We start from the raw sequence: 24183 nt of genomic DNA, 5'->3' as shown, positions 1-24183 counted from the left end.
TCAATGCCCTCCAAAATTTGAGACCCAGTGACTCAGATTTAAGGAATACTTACAAAGAAAATTTGTAAGTAGATATTTGCAACTTAAAACTCTGTCTTTGGGGACTAGCTTCAAATTCCTACTCAAAAGGCAGATGGTGGAATTTTATAAAGTGTACCTGCTTGCTTGCATGGTTTATGCAATATATTTCAATATGGAGAGGCCACCATGACTTTCCTTAATAGATTTTATGGTGATGTGAGGACTAAACTCAAAGGATTGATTCAGTCTTATATGGGGCTAATTTATAAGCTATAAATATGACATCACTTAATTATAAACCTATAAAAGTATTAAGTGTGTTTTTATAGAAGTACATGTTGTTAAGTAATCACATTTTTGAAAGTTTTAGCGTATTTGTCTCTCTGAAGTACAGCACACCACTTTATAAGATGTGTCCTTTTTTTCATGATTCTGGTATTAGAAGAATATTTTCTCATGGATTTTCATTTATCCTTGACCTGGCTGCTTGGTGGTTCAGTTTGACAGTGACTTGATACTAAGCCAAAATATGAGTTTTTTTCCTTGCTCCAAGTACATTTTTTCTAATGCAAATGTTTTTCTTTAAAACCTTATTGTCATTCAAAATAAGCATACTCAGATTTTTTTTTTTTAGGTTGTTTCTCATCTAGCCTGCCCATGAGGACTGGACTAATGATGTCAAAGGTCATTACTGTCAAAGCTACTCATGGCCATTTATTATAATTTACCACTCTTCTGAGGGTTTACTTATTGACAGAGGCTTAAGGAACTCCAAACAAATGAATACATTAATTGTAGGACATGACAACAAAAATAGAACAGGTCATTTGCTTATCACTTATGTCATTTATCTAAATTGCCCTGGTAATTTCTGCTCCAGCCTGCCTGAGCAGTAGGTCATGCCTCTCTAAACTGATCCACAACCCTGAACTGAACAGCAAAGCACACCCCTCTGACAATGAATGCAGAGAATTAACATTTCAGGATAACAAAATCTTGCTTGGTGACCTACAGTAGGCTAAGAATAAGTTTCTGAAATTTAACTCAATAGTTGAGTGAAATCAAACTTAAAGATCAGCTACACAAGTTTAACCAAAAAAAAAAAAATAATAAAATATATAAAGTGGTAAATATTGAAAACAGATGCATCCTGGTGATTCTGTTTGACAGTGACTTGATGAGTTTTTTCCTCACCCCAAATACATGTTTTCTGATGCAAATGTTTTTCTTTAAAACCTATTGCCATTCAAAATAAATATGTTCAGGGCCTCCCCTGGTGGGGAGCGGTTGAGGGCTGGGTTGCAAGGCTGCCCACAGCCTCTGCAGCACAGGTTTGATCCCTGGCTGCTGGCAAGGGTCCCACATGGTCCGGCAGACCTCTCCTGCCGTGCCCGCTGCTCCCCTCAGCAGTGTATTTCGTCAGTCTGCCTGTTCTGGCTCTGGTGAATTCTCTTCTGACTGTACCCAGTGCTTGCATAAATAAATAAATAAATCTTAAAAAAAAATATGTTCAGATTTATAGGAAAAGAATAGATATTTAAGGATATTCTACTAGAAGATGTAACTAGGGTTATCAGAACAAAAGTTAAATAGAGGAGAGAAGCTTGTGCAGGGTTGAAGAATATCAACATAAAAGGTTTAGCAGTAGAATGTTTTAAGTCCAGAGATAAAGTTATGGGGAAAGGGTGATTATGACAAAATATCTTTTTGTTTAACTTGTTTTAATCAGAGAGTTAAAATATAGTAAAAATGTAAGCAGTTAGGGCCTCCCTGGTCGCACAGGGGTTAAGTCTCAGCGCTATGAAGCTATCACCAGCCACTGAGGCAACATTTTGATCCCCAGCCAGGCAGCTGACCCACATGGCTCAGCAGACCTCTCCTGTCTCGCCCACTGCTCCCCTTAGCAGTGTATTTCAGTAGATCCGCCTGTTCTGCTCCCCAATCTGTGACTGATAATTCTTCTTACCCCAGACACCAGCTCTTATATGTGTAAATAAAAATAAATCTTTTAAAAAAAGATTTATTTAAAAAATATTTTTATATATGCATATAAGAGCTGGGTCTGTAAAGGCCAGAGGTGTGAGGGGTGAGAGTGTTCACCAGAGACAGAGTGGGTAACAGAACAGGCAGACTGACCGAAGTACACTGCTGAGGGGAACAGCAGGCGAGTCAGGAGAGGTCTGCTGCGCCATGTGGGTTGCTCCCTGGACAGCCTGGGGATCGAACTTGTGCTGCAGAGGCTTCAGACAGCTTCATAGTTTGCATCTTAACACCTTGCACCACCAGAGAGGCTCCAATAGAAATAAATCTTTTAAAAAAGAAATAAATATAAGAAGTTAGAAGGTAAATAATAATTAGAAGTTATACAAGTGTTTTTAGTATAGATACATTATCATCATCAATGTTTCTTATGAAAAATAATAAGCAATTAAATCCAAAAGGATTTAATTACAATTGTTATCCTTGCAATCCTTCTACGGTACCAAAAACATTGACAGAAAAGTATAGTGATGAAAAGTCTTGACAAAGAGGTGGTCTAACATTTATCTTCTGATCTTGGGCAAAAAGAAAGCTGAAATGAACAACTCTGATCCTGCACCTATATGATGTTGAAGAGGGTCATGCTTTGCTGTGATTGTAAAGGGAGGGACCTTTCTCCACCCATCTCCTTGGAGTCTGGAAATCCTATAAGCCAGAGACCTTGAGTATGTCCTCTCACACGATCTGTCTGGGGGCTCCATAGATGTTCACCAGGCTTCTGTGGGCTTTAGAGTCTCTAACCACATCCCTGCTTTCAAAAGCAGGAAAATGTTTTGCCAGAAAGGGGAAAAAGCAAAAGTAAATTCGCTTATGATTCCGGAAACGCACAACATTGTGTTGGGTCTCCTGTCCACACTCAGAATATTTATTCGCCAGCTGGGACACTACATATCAAGGATTATACAAACACAGCTATGACATTGACTCTTTCAAACTATAGATAAAAGCACTCACTGTCTGACACTCACAATTATGTTTTCCTATCAAACTGCTGGGTTGACAAGAATTTCACTGCAAACTGACTAGCGCCTTCTTAGATGCTTACCAGGGCAGTTATAAACACATCATTCTGAAGTCAAGAAACAACTCTTTGTAAAGGAGTTAAATGCACATTAAATGCACCTGGCATTCTGGGGGCCCTGGTATGCAGTGTGTCCACACCACAATTTACACACATAGTTCTGCCACTTCCGCTGGATGTGAAAATTAATGGATGAGCTGTGTGGCATGTAAATTTTTTAATGAGTAGAAAGTGCTAAATTTGCAGATGGCATAACATTTTAATTTCCTAAAGTCAGGAAGTTCACTGATGCAGACACAATTCTAGACAGTTCTTATTTGTAAATTGCAAATTTAAATTTGTCTACTGTGGCGTAAACCCACTTCAGCAAGGAGTAATTCTAAATTCAGGTTTCAACTGTTACATATACCTACATAGGACCTCCATCTGCAGAAGGAGTTAGAAACAAAAGTCTGTAGGATATCTGCAATAATGAATGATCTAATCTTGTATATTGTTTCTGGACCAAGCCACATAGTCCTGGGATTGTTATTTTCAAAAGGAAGAGGTAAGCATGGATTAAACCATTATATGCCCGCTGTGACAAAGTAAATCTTACTACGAACTCATTATGAAGATTATAAAAGTTAAATTCTTCAGTGCTTTCATGGTGTACATGTGGGTACATACACATGAAAGGTGTGATCCTGTACCTCTAAACCCTACACAATATGAATGAATGCAACCTCAAAAAAAAAAAATGTTACCAGGTTGTGATAATACAACTGTGTCAAGATAAAAGATAAATATGCTTATTTCTTTAGCATTTTCAGAGATTGTCTTTAATGCTTTCCCCCATGGATTTCTTTCTCTGTGTCTAGTGTTCCTTCTTCCCTTTTTATTCCCCCTCCCACTCAAAACTATTTTATATAAATCCTACTTAAAAGTTACATTGCAAAAGCAGGTGCTATTTCACACAATTTCAGGGATGGTATAAATAAACCTAAACCGGTAGACAGCACAAAAGATCTTTCATTACTACCTTCTGAACAAGATATAATACTCTGTAGTATTAACAGTGAGAAAAACACGCAAGTCATCTACCTTTTCTTCTTCACCGCATGCCATATAATTTAGCATATTTAAGGACTTCATTATTTATTTTTTTAATTAACAATATGTTAATAAGCCAAAATGTCCAGCTTCTTTATGCAACATTATGAGACTCTGATGGCTTCTACGTACTCCTTAATGCATTCCCGTGAAATGAGAACAATTTCTGTATTTTTTTTTAATCTGGAACAGTGTCCCCAGTATAGGACTTACAGGAACTGCTTTTTCAGGTCAGTAAGGATATGTATTCAATGTAATATATTCATGATATATACTATACTTTAGTATCAACTAATGCATACGGTTGGCCTAAAAAATTTAATGGAACTTCTGAAATTACTTAAGACCATGACCTTGTTTCAAAAATAAAATTACACAGTGTCACATAATGAGTCCCATTTATCAAACAGCTTAAGAATAAGCATGCTTTCAAAGGACAGAGTAATACGTATATGATAGGCAACTAGGAAAGAATGCATAACTATAACTCAGTTCCAAATCCCATGTCCTCAAAATCCTTTTACATATATATATATGTGTGTGTGTGTGTATACACACACACAAATATGCTTGATTTACATATTGTTAGTAACTCCTGCCGCCTAGAGTTTTATTTATATACATTTGGTAATCTAATTTAAATACTGTCTCATTGGAACAATGTGACCAAGTTCCCAGGGCAAGTCAATGATATTGTGACATGTCAAATCCAGGGATGCCTGTTGCCAAGACCATGCAGCTGTTCCAGCCAGTCAACATCTCCCTTTTAAAAAGTCATTTAAAATTAGAAACATAACAAAATAGTAAGCATGAAGAATGTAAGGGATGGAAGGCATATTTAAAAAGAAAAAAAATTACTTTATTTCACTTGCCAAGAAAATGCATAAATTTCATTAATCTTTTTTCCTAAACATGCTTTTATATAACTAGGACTAAATGTATAGGGCCTCCCTGGTGGCACAAGGGGTTAAGACACAACTTATGAAGCTATCCGCAGCCACTGCAGCACAAGTTCAATCCCCAGGCTGACCAGGGAGCAACCCACATGGGGCAGCAGACCTCTCCTGACTTGTCTGCTGCTCTCCTCAGCAGTGTATTTCAGTCAGTCGGCCTGTTCTGATCCCCCCTCTGTCTCTGGTGATTCTCTCACTCCCACAACTCTGGCTTATACCTCAGTTCTTGTATGTATAAATAAATCTTAAAAAAATTAGTAAATGTATATATTAAGCATATTCTCCTTTTCCATGGTAAATCATCATAAATAATTTAGTGGCGAAATGCCATTTAATGGTGGTACTTAACAATTGGAATTTGCATTTTTATAATAAAATGAAAGATTATGAACATATTTGGCATATCACATATCTTTTGAGGTATTCATGTTAATTACTTAAAATGTATTCACTGAAGTAGGACTGTTGGGCCACATGATGTGAGCAACTTTAAAGCTTTGTACTCACATTGTCAAATAGCTTCCCCAAACAATTGCAAAAATTTATATCCCCATTAACGAAGCATAAGAGATGTCACTTTACTGCACGTTTACCATCTATATTATTATACTTTTGAAATATTTAATTATTTTGCAAATAATCTTCTAGACTTTTGATTCAAAATGTCAATGGCCATTTAAAATATCTGGTCTTCCAACATGTATCACACAAACTAATACTCTGGTAAATAATTTAGAAAACTTCTGATTGCTCAATAGAAATTACATATTCTATAATATATTGAATATAAAGTCTCTGGAAAACAAAAGTGTAATTTTGAACTCTGAAAAACAATAATCTCCAATGTGTGCTCTTAAGCAAAATGACAGTTAAATTAACAATGTCCCAATTAGATCCTCAAAAATCATTAAATGGACATTTGAAAGTAAAGATTGAATAATATTGTAAGTTCTACTTACTTTTTAGTCATTCTCCATAATTATATCTAAGGATGTCTCCATAGTTCATGCTTTGAGAATGCCAACTTACCTGATATTATGTCTTCCACTCTCCCTTACAACAGACTGTTTTGTTGGGTAATATTAAAGTGTTGTAAGTTCATTTTGGGAACTAGAAATTTTAGCAAAGACCAATGCACTTAAGTTGTGGAATGAACTTTAAAGAGAGGCTTGCTAAATGGGTGAATTGGTGGTGGGAACTTCATGGGGACTAAAACCGAGATGAGAAAGCATACATTGTACAAAAATGAAGAATGATGTAAAAATATATATAAAATAAAAAAGAAATAGTACCAAAGTATATATAGAAATAAAAGTAAAAGAAAAAAAAAAACAAAACAAAATGAGGAGCTTGCTGTTGCTGGCACCCTAGAAGTTATACCAATATGTAAATTATTTTTTTTGCTGCTTCTACTATTATAGTCCCCACACCAGAGTTGGGTGTAGAATTCTGGTTTTATTAGAGATGTTACTTAAGTGAAGACTTTATTTTGCATTTATTTACATGAATTAAATCCTGTGCCTTGCCTGGGATAGTGGGTAAGTTTTCTAGTTGTTTTTCACCATGAGGCAGCTGTTTATGAGACCCAGTGTTTTCAGGGATCTTGCTGTCAACTCTTGGCCTCAGGTGTTTTGCTTTTGTGACAAAATGGAAATCTTAACTCTCAGTCTCTAGCATCTGCATCTACATCCAATGCACCTCTTGGTTCTTCTGCTGTTCGCTCATAATTAACTCTCCAGATTTGACTTTCTAGTTCATATCTGACACTTGAGGATTGCTATGTCTTTTGAACTTGACTCCCAATATACACACACACACACACACCACGTGTATGTGCATGTCTTTTATATTTTAATATTTTATTCAATATTTCTACATAATTTGAGTCAATAGTGCTTGTATTGAGGGAGGAGATTAAGGAAGAAATGTATCTTAATATGATCTTTTAGAATAAATTAATAAACATGACAGTAATATTTGCTATATATTTCACATTGTATTGTTCTTCAGTAACAGTTTGGTTTTTAAAATATACTTTGTTTTCTTGGGTACTCTATAGTCTAGTGACATTGTGAATGGATCTCTTTTCTCTAGCAGTTTTTCTATATTTATATTTGAATCATTTATTTACAAATTGTGGGCAAATTCAAAGGTTGTATTGAATACTGATTTAATGGTAAGGAGGCTAGTTGTATTTTGGGATAATATTGTGATGTTGAACAAGGATTATTTATAAATACATTAAAGGCACTAATTCTCCTACAGAAAATAAATATCAAGTGATAGTCATTGTCAATTGTAATTTTCTGACTGTCTTCTACTCCCATTTTTTTTTTCCTTAATGAAGACCTTGCCTCTCTTGCAAGCTTTGTGGTTACACCACTAGAAAGACTTGTTTTATAAATAAGATCTAGGAGTAATATTTCTTTCCAAGACTTTTGGAGCAATGCTATGGCAGATACACCAGCTTACCGGTAAACAGAAAATATAACTTTCACTATAAAAAGGTATGATTACACAGAGTAGCAATATCTCTGGTTTTCATCATTGAGGAAATCAATAGCAGTGCAGACTATAATTATCTGTTGGACTAGAGTGGATAAAGGAGAGCAGATGAAAGAGTTTATTGACTTAGTAGGAACTATTAAATAGCAAATCAGAATTGTAGAAATAAATAGCTTTTGAACTGGCTGAATTTAATCCAAATGCCCAAATGCTTTAAGAATTAACAAGAGACTGGGATAAAAAAATAAATAAAACAAACATGAAAACACCCCTCTTGCAGCCTCGCCCTCTCCCACACAATAATTTACTATTAATATTGGTAAACTAAAAAATAAGCAAAATTTTTATTACTGGTATAGGAAGTAAGAGATCCTCTGTCCTCTCAGTCTCAATTTGAATATTTCATGTTTGTATTTGAAAAACGTCATAGTTCAGGTATCACTTTGTGTAAGTAATAAAAGGCCAGTGTTCCATCTCACAGCACTATGTTCTTTATTAAATAGCTTACCTTTGGAATTTTTAAATATTCACAACAGAAGCAGTAGATATAAGTCACCCAAAGGAGAAATATAATACTGAGAGAGGGAAGAAAGGAAAGAATAAGCCTTTGTATATATTGTTATTTTCAACCATACATTCAAGTATTCAATGTCAAAAAGAATTATTCATGTATGGAAGATTTTAATTTTAATCTTTGACTCAAACTTACACCTATAGGAACAAATGCTGTTTCTTGTATCTTTGGACACATAGTTAGTAAACAGGTGTATTGTCATTCTTGCATTTTTGGTATAACCTTAATGAAATGCACAGTAGCTGTTCCTAAATCATTTTGTAAATAGAAGCTATGCTTTATCCACAGAAACAGTCAGTTCTCAAAGAATGGCATTGCCTAAAGATCAACTGGGTTTTTATTTGCCAGTAACATAACTATTTATATGTATTTAAGTAAGGTTTCTTTTTTTTTAAGATTTATTTATTTATGTACACAAGAGGTGGGGTACAGGCCAGAGATGTAGGGGGTGAAAGAATTCACCAGAGACAGAGTGGGGAGCAGAACAGGCAGAGTGACTGAAATACACTGCTAAGGGGAGCAGTGGGAGAGCCAGGAGAGGTCTACTGTGCCATGTGGGTTGCCCACTGGTGGGCCAGGGGTCGAAGTTGTACTGCAGAGGCTGCAGATTGCTTCATAGTGTGGTGCTTAACTCCTTGCATCACCAGGGAGGCCCCAAGAAATCTGTAACTGACTGTGATCAATTAATTGAAAACACCGCTGCATTCAGACCAGCCTATGTGTATACAAGGTTTCTTTTTTTTTTTTTTAAGATTTATTTATTTATTTATTATACAAGTACTGGGATATAGGCCAGATGTGTGGGAGGGTGAGAGGATTCACCAGAGACAGAGCAGGAAACAGAACAGGCAGACTGACTGAAATACACTGCTGAGGGTAGCAGCGGGCAAGACAGGAGAGGTCTGCCGCGCCATGTGGGATTCTCACAGCTGGCTGGGATTGAACCCACGCTGCAGAGGCTGTGGACAGCTTCACAGTGCCATGCTCAACCCGCTGCGCCACCATGGAGGCCCCTAAGTAAGGTTTCTTTTTAAAGCTCCCTGTGTATCTAGATTCTGGAAGGTAAAGCAGAATTTCATAAATGTGGTGAAAATAAAATTTTAAAAATTTAAATAGCAAATATAAACACTTGTACACAAGAATATTTGCTTGTTTCTATTCCACAAACAATTTGCAATGTATTATAAACAATGTCAACATGTAGTCCCGTTAGTTCAGACTCAAAGACAGTATGTTATTTGATCCATTTATCCATATAGATGTGATTTCATAATAATTTATAGTGCCTTAATTCATGGTCATTAAAGAGATGCTAAATATTGTACATCTTAAGTGTTTATCAAAAAAGAGGTTAAAGTTCACAAGTATGGAAACCAAACTACCATGTCATAAAGAAAATCTAAAGTGCAAACTTATGAAAAATGGGGAACATTTAGCTTCTAGCACTTATTCTATTACTTGGCCAATCTACACCTATTTAAAAAATTTATGTTTTATAATATTATTTATACTAAATAAATACTATAATTTCTAACGCAAAGCCAGTATTTTCAAAGGGTGGTGAAGATGTCCCTAATAAACGCTTATTGTAAATGATAAATCAATCTGTAGAAACATTTCCTGTTCTGATAATGTTTAACTTTACATAAACATTGGCTCAGTAATGACCATGAATTAGGAATAACAGCTTTCTTTTTGAAAGTCATGTTGACTGTATGAGTTTAGAATGCCCTACTGTGCACTCCATTAGAACTATTCTGTGGTTCCCATTCTGGAAAGAAAAACGGTCCCTCCCTGTAAACATCTAAATCCCTCTCTGCTCATGGGACACCAATACTGTGTGTGTCATTTGTTAGCTGGACATGGTTATTATTATTCTCTTCCTAAGAGGTTAACTTTTTTCAATTTTGAGAGACACCTTGTATACTGTTATATCATTGCAATTTTTATTGCTCAAAGAATTCTTAATTTCTAGTAGTTCCTTCAAAGAAACCCAAATGGTTAGATTTTAGGTCTCCCCACTGCCTGTTGTTTTCTCAAAATGGACTTACTCTGCATGCAGAGGCCATCTGTGCAGTTCTTGGACTGCAGGACGAGGCCATCACAGTCTTTGCCTCCATTCTTAGGAGCTGGGGCAGTGCACTCCCTCCTGCGCCAGTGTGTGCACTCAGTCCCACAGGTAGACCACTTGCTCCATGAGGTCCATCTGCCATCCACTGTCATGGGAAAACAAACAAACAAACAAACAGAAAAACAGCATCAGGTCAGAGAGAGTAGCAGCTGCCTGAGGACAGACAGGAATGGGGTTTGAAAATAAATAAAGCACAACAAAAAACTTCAGAAAAGACCTCCCTGAGGAGTTCTGCAGTCATTTCACATGGCCGGGAAGCATATTCTCTATGCATCATCAGATTCTGTGAATTTCCCTACTAGATATGTGCCTGCTTCCTGGCTGACCAAGATGAAGGATAACCAGCAAGTATATTAAAGTATAGAGAGGGAAGGAAGCATAATAAACTAGGGTGGTGGGCTATGGGTGACTGGGTAGTGGGTGCATTATGGTGGCATTGTCTGATTAGGATATCCTAATATTACATAATTAAAATACATTTAAAAGATAAGTGAAGCAAATCCTAAACAAACAAACCATAAAGAAAACAAACAATACATACTTAAATAGTATGAATCTAATTTTAACAAAGTGAAATACGAATGGTGTTTGCCTTTTTTCTATTATGGCTTTCATACTGAAAATTAGGGGACCTCTTTTTGTATCCAAGATGCTTCATGCACAAGATATTATGAGCAGTGCAAGAAAATCTCTGTGCAGGTTGAGAACAAAGTTGTCATAGTGGGGAGAAGTAAATCTGTCTGTCCACTTACCCATCTACCGATCACCTCTCTCTCTCTCTCTCTCTCTCTCTCTCTCTCTCTCTCTCTCTCTCATAGTATCTTATAGATCTTCCAGATCTCATAATAACTTACAGATGCATAGTGATAGAAACTATATTAATTTAAAGGATTTTAAATCTATATGGTTTCATATTAAAATTATTGTGCAAGTAAATATGCCCACATGAAAATATGATGAGAACATTAATATTTCAACCATACAAAGTTGGTAATATAAGCAACTTCCAGCACTTTGGAAAAGAGACATTTTCTTTGACCTAACCTATTCCAAATCATGTGTGCATATGCACACATACATTTCAATTTCAAGTCAAAATGCTCAATGCATTTATAATTGTGGCCATCAATACCTAGATAAAATAAAGGAGAGTGTAAGACAAAATACTAAAATGTTAAGTCTAGCTAAGTGTTAAAATGTGTTCCAAAAATAAATAGTTGTCAACAGATTCTGTGTCGACATTGTTTTGGTATTTATAAATCAACACTTGGGTATATAAAACCATGGGTTATATATTTCTCTCCAGTTCATTTTATCAACCCAGCACAGATTTTACCTGTGCAAAATTTGTGCAAAATAAAGGGAAGTGCAGAGACTGTATTTCTAAATAATGAAATTCATAATATAATGGCTAACCCAATTGAGTACACTAAATTTTTGGATTTCAAAATAATTTTAGCTTAACTTTTCAATAGCCATTTTGGTCTTGGAAAATACTGACATCAATTTACCAAAGGGCAATAGTTGGTAAAAATATGAAATAAACACAGAAAGCTGCTCAGAGGCAGAGAGGCTATAATGCCATAGTCACCACAGAAAATAATTCACAGAATAGGTGACCAACAAGTTCAGATAATAAAGAGCTGAATACACAGTATTTTCAAAATCTTAGCCAATGTGTCACAAAGCTTTGCCTCCTGTTTAATTCATCTCAAATATTTATTTGCCCTCGCTCAGAAACTGACATGAAATATAAAATATCTCAGTCTAAAATATAATTTTAATTTCATTTCCAATTAAAATTTCCACAGCTTTCTGAAGGGCCGTATTCTTAAAATGTGTGGTTTTCAATACACCTCAAATCCCTTGAATTATAGAACCTATCAGCAGTTCTGTTGAGTAATGGAGAGGGATTATATTCATAAGTGTCTAATCTCCTGTTTAATACTATTTTGCATGTTCAGTAACAAAATCAAGTAACTCTTTTGAGGGAAAATACTTGATTTTGGAGGAATGAAAACATTAAATTGTATGATAGATTTAAATGTTTAGCACACATTCAGGTCAAGAATAAGGCTTTGTACATAGCCCCTAAAACATATTTCTAGGATGGGAAGGAGCATTGGGGATTAGAACCGTGGTTTATTTACCAGGGCACAGCGTGGTACAGCCTATTTTCTGCACACTCTGCCCTTCACAGAAGGCCCCTCCATTGAGTGGTGCTGGGTTGGTGCAGGTCCTTGTGCGTTTCTGATACCCTCGTCCACAGCGGCTATTGCACACAGACCACTCTGTCCAGGTGGACCAGCCTCCGTTTACTGGAAGAAGATAAGTAATGAAATGTGGGTTAAACGCGTGCATGCACACACTGGCACACAAACAAAATCTAGCACTTAACAAAATCTACTCTCCCAAATGACCATTAAAATATATATATAAAATTTCAAAACTAGGAGAGATCATGGACATAATCTCATTCAATGTTTTATTGCAGAGCTGTAGAATCGCAGTTCAAAGATAAATAAACAATTTACCAAAATTTACTCACCTACTCAGAAAAGTAAATATGATTGTGTTTTCCCATTGGTTAGTACTCTTAAAAAAACACATCCTCTTACCTAGTAAACCTCCAAAAATTACTTTTGACAGCTTGTCCAAAGTAATAAATGTTTACATCCATCCTTATGCCAAGAATGCAAATGGGTCTCAAGTGTGGAACTAAATAAAATCTTTTTGTCTTTTCTTGATAACAAGTGATGATTTTTCTTTAGCATATATAAACTTTACAACTTTTTAAATAATTTTCAGTTGTTTTCATTAACTAACCAGTGAATTTGGTTATCAAAGTCTTATCTTTCTAGGTTTTAAGCTAATTGAGTAGTTATTTGGATTGCTAATTAGTGGATGTAATTGAAATGGGCACCCATCTTGTGTATAAAGCTAATTATGTATGGTGTTTGATGGAGCTGTCAGTAGAGATGTGATTATAAATTCTACTCCCAAAAACTATTTCCTCTTTTCACTGCTGAAGATATCGCTCTAGAAAATACTCTGATATTTCATACTTTAATAAAGACTGTGAAATTATTAATTAGTTTCTAATAAAATTATTTGACAGTTAAATGTTAGTTTAAATATAGCACAACCAGTTTATGTGTCACTCATTCAGACACACAAGCCTTATACATGCACATCATTTGTGCAAATTTCCTCTTCTAGGAAAACTATGTAACAAATGTTTTATACATACAGACACAGGAAAGAATTTTTCACCAGCAGACTTTTTTATGTAAACATTTGAAAAAACTGTAATTTTGACATAGGAATAGGGTAAGCCTTATGTGTTTGTGTGATTGACTTTTAGTCAGTCATTAAAAGTGATATCATAGACATCTATTTAATAATACATGAGTATGTCAACATTATGTTTTAAGTAAAAAAAAATGTATAGCCTTTATTTTAAAATCTTAGGTATGCATAGAAAGTACCAGCAGTATACACAAAAATCTTTTTAAAAGCTATCTCTGGATGACAGTATGACAGAATTATAGGTATTTTCTTCTTTGTCCTTTTCTGCATTTCCTAAATTTCCTATGATGCATACATACTTGCAATATAAAAGTGATATTAACAAAAATAAATGTATACAACATACTCAAACAAAAAACTGGTTAGATGTATATGTTTTCCTGTGGACTTCTGATGAGCCCACCTTATGAGCTGGGTGAACTTATTTTATGAGACCATTGAAAGGACAAGCAAATGGCGTATGGGTAGAATTGCATGTAGAACTCTGTAAACAGCAAAAAAAAAAAAAAAAAGCACTTAACCTACTCAATTTTACAAAACTCCAAAAGTCATGGACGTGTCAGCCTAAATTGCTTATTAGCACACTGGCAAGTTGATACTAGGTTTATAGTATACATGTACTACTCTGTTGGGATTTGAATGAGAAATGAATAATTATAAACTTTCCAAGACAGAAAAGCCTTTGAAGATCCTCAGCTTATTTCCTCATTTCATGAAGAATATAAGGATTCCTCCTATTATGGCTAAGTAACCAAGTTCATTTAGCAGTAGACCCAATCTTAGAACACAGAACCGCTAAGCTATTCCTGTTTTTTGAACTCCAAATGCTTAAATTACTCATTTTGATCCTTTCTACAGTGTTCCACAAGTATTTATGGATGTTGAAAGAATAGTATACATAGGAAAAGAGATTTGCATGTATATTGAATGTCTATACAATGCATCTATATAGAGTGTGCCTTCACTAGTTATTTATGGTAGTACATGCTATGATTATGCCCCATTTCTCCTTTGAATTGCCAAAGCTGTTAATCAAGTCATTCAGACAGTTTATAAAATATAAGTAAGAAACATTTTATTGTGACCTAAAGGCAGTGCTTACAATTCAACATAGCCATTATCTTGACTAGGAAATTAAACCTCAGTGTATTCAGACAATTTTAAAAAAAGTAGCATGCATCTGTCCTATCAAGAAAATGACAGTTTTAATGCATCAATATATTAAGCCTTTGTAACATCACAGTGGTTTCTGTTCTCATAACTCCCTGCAATGTGAGGATACAACTGTCCAAATGGTAGATAGTACTATGCACTGGACATCTGTCCATGGCTGTCCCTCCTTCACAGTCACCCTAACACTCAGGGCTCTGGAGTGTCATTAACACTGAAGCAGCCGTGGGAAACTTCTTTAAACTCTGAATGGTGGTCTTATCATTCAGGAGGTAGTATTACCTCAAAATACTTTCCAGGGTTGTTCAGTTTCCTTTGAGACAATAAATCAAAAATAAATTAAGAATATCTGGTGTACCCAGCAGAATACTGTTGAACACTTTGAGAATTATATATATCCAGTCAGTCCATCTACAATAGAGCTGAAATCTTAGCTGTGGAGATGAACTATTAGTGAAATGACTAGAAAACTAGTCATTTTGCAGGAAGGGAAAGTCACCATGTGCTAGAGCAAAATAGGGTGGAAAATTGTTGAGTAGTTTTAGAGAAATAATAGCTGAGAGAGGAGATGGGTTAGAAAGAGCCAGAGGTGGGAGGAAATGTTTTGTAGACGTCACAATGCTGAGCCTTGGCACAAGGTTAGGATTAGAGCCACTTGGGATGAGAAGGTGCTTTCACTTTGAGTGCCCCTGATGGAGTATGTAAAGCAAGTCCAGGCATTAAAGTTTCCTGATGTGTTTGAGTAACAGGGCAGTTCCAGTTTTCTTAAGTCTCTGTAGTCATTGAACTGAGTCAAAACCCAAAGAAATAGCAACAGGCTGATTTAAATACCTTCATTTACCAATGATCTCTTGGCTTTAGGTCTAGATGCTGAGGGGTGATGCGAGGGGAGGACTTGGAAAGCAGGGATACGATGTGCATAGCAGTAGATTTCCTTCACTTTCATATAAGCTCACTGATAAAAGTCTAGGAACTGCCAAAGCTAGTCTTTTTTGTATCAGGAAAACAGCTAAATCTCACTAGACACATGAGAAGCTGGAGGAGAACAAACAGGGGTTTTGAAAAGACTTTTTAAAATGAAAGTGAGAAACTACAGTTGACATGAACTAACTTCAGATGCCAAAGCTCACTCACCATAGACTATAACAGTTGCAGTTGTGCTTTTCCTCTTGGCAACAATGTTTTTGGCCACACAAGTGTAGTTTGCTGTGTCAGAGAGGCGGGCCTGTTTTATGATGAGGTTGTGATCAATGGTAATATAGAAATTCCGATCTTCAACAGGATCAATTATGTCTTCATTTTTCAACCATTCCACCTAAGATGCACAAGAGAAATAGATAAATCCCCAGTATGGCTCCCTTGCTAGCCAGTTGTTCTAACTTGTGTTTTGTAACAGGGATAACATTTTCCTATGAACTTCTGTAAACAGGGAGGAAAGAACTTTCTGAGGTCAGGTTAAGTATCACTCACTTGCCAAACATACGGATTCTGTCTGTACTATATTATTCTCAAATGTCAATGAAGCAATTGGGAAATACAGTGTTCAAATTGTTTTTACTTTGCCCTGCAGGCAGGAGCAGGGAATGTGCACTGCCAAGTTCAGAACCCAATCAAAAATAATAGGTTAAGCATTTCAAACTGAATTCAAACCTTTTGCTATTTGATTTGTTTACTCTTGGCAACTTACCTGATGCTTTACAATAAAGAATACAGGACTATTTAAAAAGCTCAAATGGCATCTTAGCGATCATATAGCTTTAATAAAACATTTGGATGACTGATGTAGCCTTGCTTAAACATATGGATTAAATTTCCCTGAAATGTGCTTACTTTAAAATGCAGCAAACACATATTGGCGATATAGCTAAACTAAAATACATGGAAAAATGAGAGGTTTTCTAACAACTCTCAATATGATAGAAATAATATATAAATCATGCTCAAATCACTCCTTTTGTATATCACTAGCATCAAATTTTTGGTTCTTGATTTGCTTCTAGGAAATTTAACCTAAGAAATAGCCATTCAAATTTATTCAACTGTTTTTTTCCAATGCAAATAATATCAATTTAGCAGTGGTGATTTTTTTGGTACAGATCAAAAGGAGGGAAATATATCAGTCCTTACAAAGAAATAGCTACTTCTTGTTCTGAAAATTGTTCTTTCTTTTCTCGCAAAACAGTTTTGTTTCCATAAAGCAAAAACAATTTTGATATTCATTACCCTTTAATTTTCCCTCTGCATTATTGTGGATATGCATGCAAGTAACCAAGTAACCTTTAGTGATGGGAAGCCAATAGTTTCCTTAATTTCAAAATCGTAAGAGTTTCTCCAGCACAAGAGGCCTGGAAATTAATCTCTAAATCTGCCAGCAGCCTTGATGTTGTATAGCACTAAATTATATCTAACACAAGGACTCTAAAATAATGTTTTTCTAATCCTTAGAGGAAACTACACAATTTAAAGGGAAAAGCAACACCTACCAACAGTCCTAAAATAAAGGTGTGAGGATGTAGAAAAGAGCAACTATTTAGTAGGAGGTAAAATTTTGAAATAGTCAAATGCTTTTGGTATTTACACTAAAGGTAGTGAGGAAGAGAACAGAATCCATTTCAAACTGTGGAGTTTTAAAATATCTATTTTGTTTTCAAATATAGACTACATATTTAGTCAGGGCTAGCTTGGATATATTTGATCAGATACTAGTACTCAGTTGATCTAAATTTTCTCAAAATTTGCTCCTATGAGTGTGGTAAATATGATCTTGTTCAAAGTACATGGGGGGAGGTAGAAAAATTTATATTATTAGAAATCTACTCCATGAAAATTGAAAGCTGACATTAATAACTTCTGAATCTAATATTGGCCTATACTATCTATACCCTTCTAAAGAAAGCTGTCCTTTTAAGAAGGCAGTCCTGGGTTCCATTAAAGTGATCTTGAAGTCCTCCTACTTTTTTTCTTGAGCTCATTATGTTTTTTTTTTTCCCCAAGGACCCACAAATTCTACTCCTTTGAAAGAGTAGTATTTTCATTTTTCCAAAAATAATTTACATAAATTTTAATATAAATATTATTAACATATATTTATATATAGTGTCTCTCATTAGTGTGGGCCAGTGAGTATGACCTGAGCATCCAGGATCCCAAAGAACTGGGTGGACTCTGGGCCTATGAGGGGCACTATACTCCTCCCCTATCTCCAGTTTTAACCACAGAAGCTTGGTTTTAATCTGATTCCCACACTGGGTTCATCTGTACACCTTTGAAGAACCAAATGGTGCTGAGGCTAGGAAATCACTATAGGATCCTTATGCTCTTAACTTCTGGCAAGATACCCCATACCCAGTTTCTTGTGCTCCAGTACTCCCAGTACAACAGCATCCTGTCTGAGACCTTTATCTTCCCAGAAGCTCAGGTCCAACTGAAAGTCACAGCTTAGCTCTTGCAGTAGAACCCTCATTATGGCCCGTGCATTCCCTTTTCCTCCAAAGTCTGTAAACCCCTCTACGCTGCCTTAGAATACATCTTCTAAATCTTCCAAAATTTTGACCTGTTTTTATATTGTTTACTTAACTTTTCTCTACTAAATCATGGCTTTAAAAACTATTTTCACTATTCTAGATCATCTTCTCCAAACATCTTTCTTATGAATATAAAGTCATCAAGTTATACCATTTTCTGTAGTTATCTCAGAGCTCTAAGACTCACAGTTACTCTATCCAACACGATTTCTGATGATTTTAATAAGTGCAAAGATGACACTTTCAACATTTCAGCTCCTCAGTTCCATGACCATACTTCCTGCCATGATCTGGGTATATAACTCACTCACACTTATCTTTGATATTCTAGGCCAGAGGTGTTTAATATTGTTTTCACTGTAGAATAATGTGAGAACATCTATAATATATATATATATATATATTCTAAACTCAACTCAAATAAACTAAATACAACACAGAGACACTGATTCACTGAGCAAGACTGGTTTTAGATCAGCAAATCTTAAACTTCCCAAGGGGCTGTGATTCCACTTTTAACAATTGTCTATAAATGAGATTTCTGGAACAATAGTATCTATGTCACCTTGATAGAAATACATATGCTCAGGTTTTGTTCACCTAGACTTACCAAATGAAAATATATTTCATAACATGTAGTTCAAGGGACTTATAGGATGATTTGTTTAGGATTCCTGGACCCAATTCCAAAGTGAGTATGTAGGGCTTCTTCACACCAATATGCAATTCTCAAATACCAGCAGGGTATCCAAATATTCAATTCTGACACTATCTACTCAGAGATAGCATCAAATTCCACAATTTAAAAACTCACACTGACCTTCACTTTTGAAGCCATTTGCAAGTCCAACCTGTTTCCTGTGTTTCTGACTAATTATCTATATATCAATGGTTCTTATAATGCCCCTTTTCAGGTTTGATTTATTTGAGCGGCTCACAGAACTTGGGAAGTCTGTTTACTCAGCAGTACATTGGTTTTTTACTAAGGTTATATTTAGGAAGTGCCACATAGAAGAGATATATAGAGAAATGTATGGTGTAAAGGTTCAGAGTTGGGAGAGGGGAAGATGACATCAGAGGAAGTTCCCTGTTTCATTTCTGGGGAAAAAAAAAAGTAATCCAGATGGACACTGAACTGCTGGCATTTGTGAAATAAGGTGACAATACCTCCTGGACATTGGAGATCAATTCTGACCATGCATGACATAAGAGACACTTAGGAAATTCAACTCTAAAATACAAAATGTGAGTGGTGTGGCAGAGGAGCTTGGAGAAAACATCCAGAGCAGAAACTATGTTTCAAAACCACACTCCCATGATAAGGTGTGGAGGGTAGAGCTGCTTAATGTGAACCAAACTGTGGGGTGATACATCAAAAGTGTTAGGGTGAGGTAGGTGGACAGGACTCCCAGTGAAGAATATGAAGTTCAGAATGCTATGACTCTCTCACCACCCCCACCTCCCTGCCCTGCTCAGGACAAGAACTAATAGAGCAAAGCTGCACTTGCAAACATCAAAGTGAAATGAAAACTCCGCCTATAGACTGCAGACATGCAGGTTTCAGATCCAGAGAGGAGAGCTATCATTGGTACCACAAGCATGAGCTGCCTCCCCATGCACTAGTGATGGATCCCTCCCCAACCCGTTCCCACCTTCAGAAAAAGAAGCTATAGATTAGTTCTCCCTGACATATCATATAATGGCAAAGTGGAAGCTCTCTGCCCATAAGACAGCCTAATATATAATGACATAAAAAGTCATAATGGGGAGATGGAGCTATATAACAAATGGCACCCTGAGTCCTTAAGAAATACTTTATCACATAGAGAGAACAAATATCTAGAAGTCCACCACAAAGACATGGAAGATTTTTTTGTTCTTACTAGATAGAGTTCAAAATTGGCATCATAAAGAAATTTAAAGAAATGGAATAAAACACAGAAAAGTTGATTAAGAAATGTAAGAAGGGCCTCCCCAGTGGCGCAGCGGTTGAGCGCTGGGTTGTGAAGCTGCCCGCAGCGTCTGCGGCGCCGGTTCTATCCCCCCGGCTGCTCCCCGGCCACCGGAGGAGGGTCCCACATGGCGCGCAGACCTCTCCTGCCGCCCGCTGCTCCCCTCAGCAGTGTGCTTCGGTCCTTCTGCCTGCTCTGCTCCCCGCTCTGGCTCTGGTGAATTCTCTCGCCCTCCCGTGCTTCTGGCTGTACCCAGTGCATGTATAAACAAAACAAACAAACAAATAAATAAATAAATAAGCATGCCTCTATTAAAAAAAAAAAGAAATGTAAGAAACTCATAAAGAAAATTAAGAAAGGAGATAGAAACTGAGGCTCTAAATAAGAAAATAATGGAGATACAAGATGTAAAAAAAGATCAACAGAAGAACTAAAAAACTCTGGAGAAAGCTGTGGAACCATAATAGTTAAAATGGAGGACAATTAGTGACTCCAAAGATGGCAATGTGCAAGGAATTGGAGTGGAAGGAAAAAAAAAAAAAGATATGTGAAGGGGAAAAAAAAAATGATGAGACACTAAGAATTACCCAACTCCATGATAAAAGGCAATGTTATAATACTAATGGTTATCCAAGAATGGGAAAGAAAAGAGAAGGGAATGGAGAACTTATGTAAAGAAATAATAGCAAAAACTCCCCAAACTTATACAAGAAAATAAATATACAAGTACACAAAGCTAAAAGAGCATCTGGATACCTAAATATAATGAGACTACACCAAGACACATAGTAGTGAAACTTCCAAGAGGTCAACACAAATTAAAATTATTGAGAGAGCTAGGAAAGAAAAGCAGTTAACCTATCTAACTTCTCTGAGAAAACACTAGGGCAAGGAGAGAATAAAATGATGTGATCAAAATATTAAAATATTAAAAAATTGAATTAAAATTCCCATTCAAGAATACCTTATCCTGCAAGGGTCTCCTCTGATATGATGGAGAAATGAATGCTAATATCTAAGACAACAAAAACTAAAGGAGTTTGCAAACACTAGACCTCCAAGAAATATTGAAAGGAATCATCATATCTAAATAACAGAGAAGAACATGCACAGAAAAAAAATGAGCATGGGACTAACATAGATTCAGAAACCTAATGGCAAAATGGAAGTATATCAGTAATATATATATCAATATATATCATATATCGATATATATCAATAATAACCTCATATATCAATAATAACCCTAAATGGAAACAGGTTGAACTCACCAATCAAAAGACACAGAGTGGCTGTTTGAACCAAAAACGGGATACAACTTTTTTCTATCTCCTGGAAACAGCTCAGCTCCAAAAATAAACAGAGACTTAGAGTAATGAGCTGGAAAACATCCCTACAAGAAAATGGAACTCAAAGGAAGGCAGAAACAGGTATGCTCATATCATATTAAATATATTTCCAGCTAAAAAAATGTAACAAGAGACAGGGATGTATACTATCTGATGATTAAGGGAAGAATACATCAGGAAGACAAAATACTCATCAACATATACTCATTGACTGAAGGAGCATCAAAATACATAAGGCAATTGCTACCAAATCTGACAAAAGACATTGGGATCAACAAATTAGTGGCTAGAGACTTCAATGCTTCACTTTCACCATAGACCTATCAGTCAGGTAGAAAACAAACAAAAATACAATAGTCTTAAAAAATAATTAGATCACATGGACTTAACAGATATTTGTAGATCACTACACCCCAAATAAGCTGAATAAATAAGCTGAATACACATTCTTCTCAAGTGCACATGGAACATACTCCAGAATTGACCACATATTGAATCACAAAACAAGGAACAATAATTTAATGGAGATAGAAATTATGCCAAGCATCTTTTTAGAACATAACAGTATCAAACTAGAAATAAACCACAAAAAGAAAACAGAAAAAAAAAAAAAACACTAAGTTGAGACTGAACAACATACTACTAATGACTTTTTTTTTTAAAGATTTATTTTATTTATATAAGCACTGGGTACAGTCAGAAGCACAGGAGGGTGAGAGAATTCACCAGAGCCAGAGTGGAGAGCAGAACAGGCAGACTGACGAAGTACACTGCCGAGGGGAGCAGCAGGCAGCAGGAGAGGTCTGCGTGCCATGTGGGACCCTCGCTAGTGGCCGGGGATAGAACCAGTGCTCCAGAGGCTGCGGGCAGCTTTGCAACCCAGTGCTCAACTGCTGCACCACTGGGGAGGCCCTACTAATGAATTTGAGGGTTAATGAGGAAATCAAAGAAGAAATTAAAAAATGCCTTGAGACAAATGAAAATAAAAATATAACCTACTAAGGGCCTCCCCTGATGGTGCAGCAGTTGAGCGTTGGACTGTGAAGTTGTCTGCAGACTCTGCAGCGCCAGTTTGATCCCCAGCTGCCAGCGAGGGCCCCACATGGCGCACAGACCTCTCCTGCTGTGCCCGCTGCTCTCCTCAGCAGTGCTTTCGGTCCTTCTGCCTGTTCTGCTCCCCACTCTGGCTCTGGTGAATTCTCTCACCCTCCCACACTTCAGACTGTACCCAGTGCTTGTATAAATAAATAAATTAATTAAAAAATACATAACCTACTAAATACATGGGCCACAGCAAAAGCAGTGCTAACAGGGAAGTATACAGGCCACATCAATGAAAAAGAAAGAGCTCAAATAATTTCACCTCTCATCCTAAGCAACAGGAAACAGATAAACAAACCCAAACTCTAGTAAAAGGAAGGAAATAGTAAAAATTAGAGCAGAAATAAATGAAACACAACTCGAAAGGACTGTCCAAAAAAACAAGAGAAACAAAGTTGTTTCTTTGAAAAAATAACCAAAATAGACAAACCTCTAGCTAGACTCACAAAGAAAAACTGGGAGAAAACTCAAATAAATAGAATCAGAAATGAAAATAAAGTTACAAGTCATCTCAGAAATCCATAGGATCATAAGAGATTAATGTAAACATTAGAATAATAGTAAGTTGAATAACTTACAACCATTCAAAATTGATTCAGGAAGAAATAGAAAATCTAACAGAAAAATTACAAGCAAGGAAATTGAAACAGTAAGAGTCTCCTGAAAAATAAAAGTCCAGGACTAGACAGTTTCACTACTGAGTTTCATCAAACCTTCAAAGTGAACTAATATCTATTCTTCTAAAACTCTTTCAAAAAACTGAGAAAGTGGGAATATTTCCAATCATATTTTGTAAGACTAAAATCACCCAAATAATAAAACCACACAAAGATGCCAGAGACTGAGACAGAGTGAGAGAGCAAGAAAGGAGAAAGAAAACTACAGTCCAACTTTTCTGATGAACATAGATGGAAAAATACTAAATAAAATGTTAGCAAACCAAATCTAACAACACACGATAAGGATCACACACCATGATTAAGTGGGATTTATTCCAAATCACAAACATTTGATAAAATTCAACATCCATTTATGGAAAACCCTTTAAAAACTAGGGATAATAAAGGTCATATACAATAAACTCATAACTCATATCATTCTCAATGGTGAATGACAAAAAGCCTTTTCACTAGACAAGACATGGCTATCCACTTGAATTAGTAATTAAAATAATATTGGAAGTCCTAGCTAGATCAATTTGTCAAGAGAAGGATATAAAAGAAATCTAAATTGTGAAAGGAGAAAAGCTATCATTATTTGCAGATGGTATGATAACATACATATAAAAACCTAAAGATTCCACTAAAATCTAACTGAAACAATAAATCAGTTCACAAAATCAGCAGGTTACAAAATCAATACACAAAAATCAGTCACCTTCTTATGTGAAAACTATGAGTTAAAAGAAGGAAGAAATCAAGACAACAACCCAATCTCCAAT

General features: G+C 35.9%; 1 protein-coding gene across 2 annotated transcripts in view; it reads right to left on the bottom strand.

Annotated features, from left to right (window-relative positions):
* The window catches only part of UNC5C (unc-5 netrin receptor C), a gene marked incomplete at both ends in the record, with an annotated part of 418359 nt that overhangs the window by 57630 nt on the left and 336546 nt on the right, over nt 1-24183 (bottom strand). For both annotated transcript variants that reach the window (XM_084233858.1, XM_084233859.1), the window contains 3 exons: nt 10258-10422; nt 12488-12655; nt 15951-16131. In XM_084233858.1, coding sequence (XP_084089984.1) covers nt 10258-10422; nt 12488-12655; nt 15951-16131 — 514 coding nt within the window. The remainder of the gene's footprint in view (nt 1-10257; nt 10423-12487; nt 12656-15950; nt 16132-24183) is intronic.

Source organism: Talpa europaea (genome assembly GCF_964194135.1).
Source record: "Talpa europaea genome assembly, chromosome: 5".
In the NCBI taxonomy this organism is placed as follows: Eukaryota; Metazoa; Chordata; class Mammalia; order Eulipotyphla; family Talpidae; genus Talpa; species Talpa europaea.
Note: the sequence above shows the minus strand (reverse complement) of the source record. Positions and strands in the feature narration are given on the sequence as shown.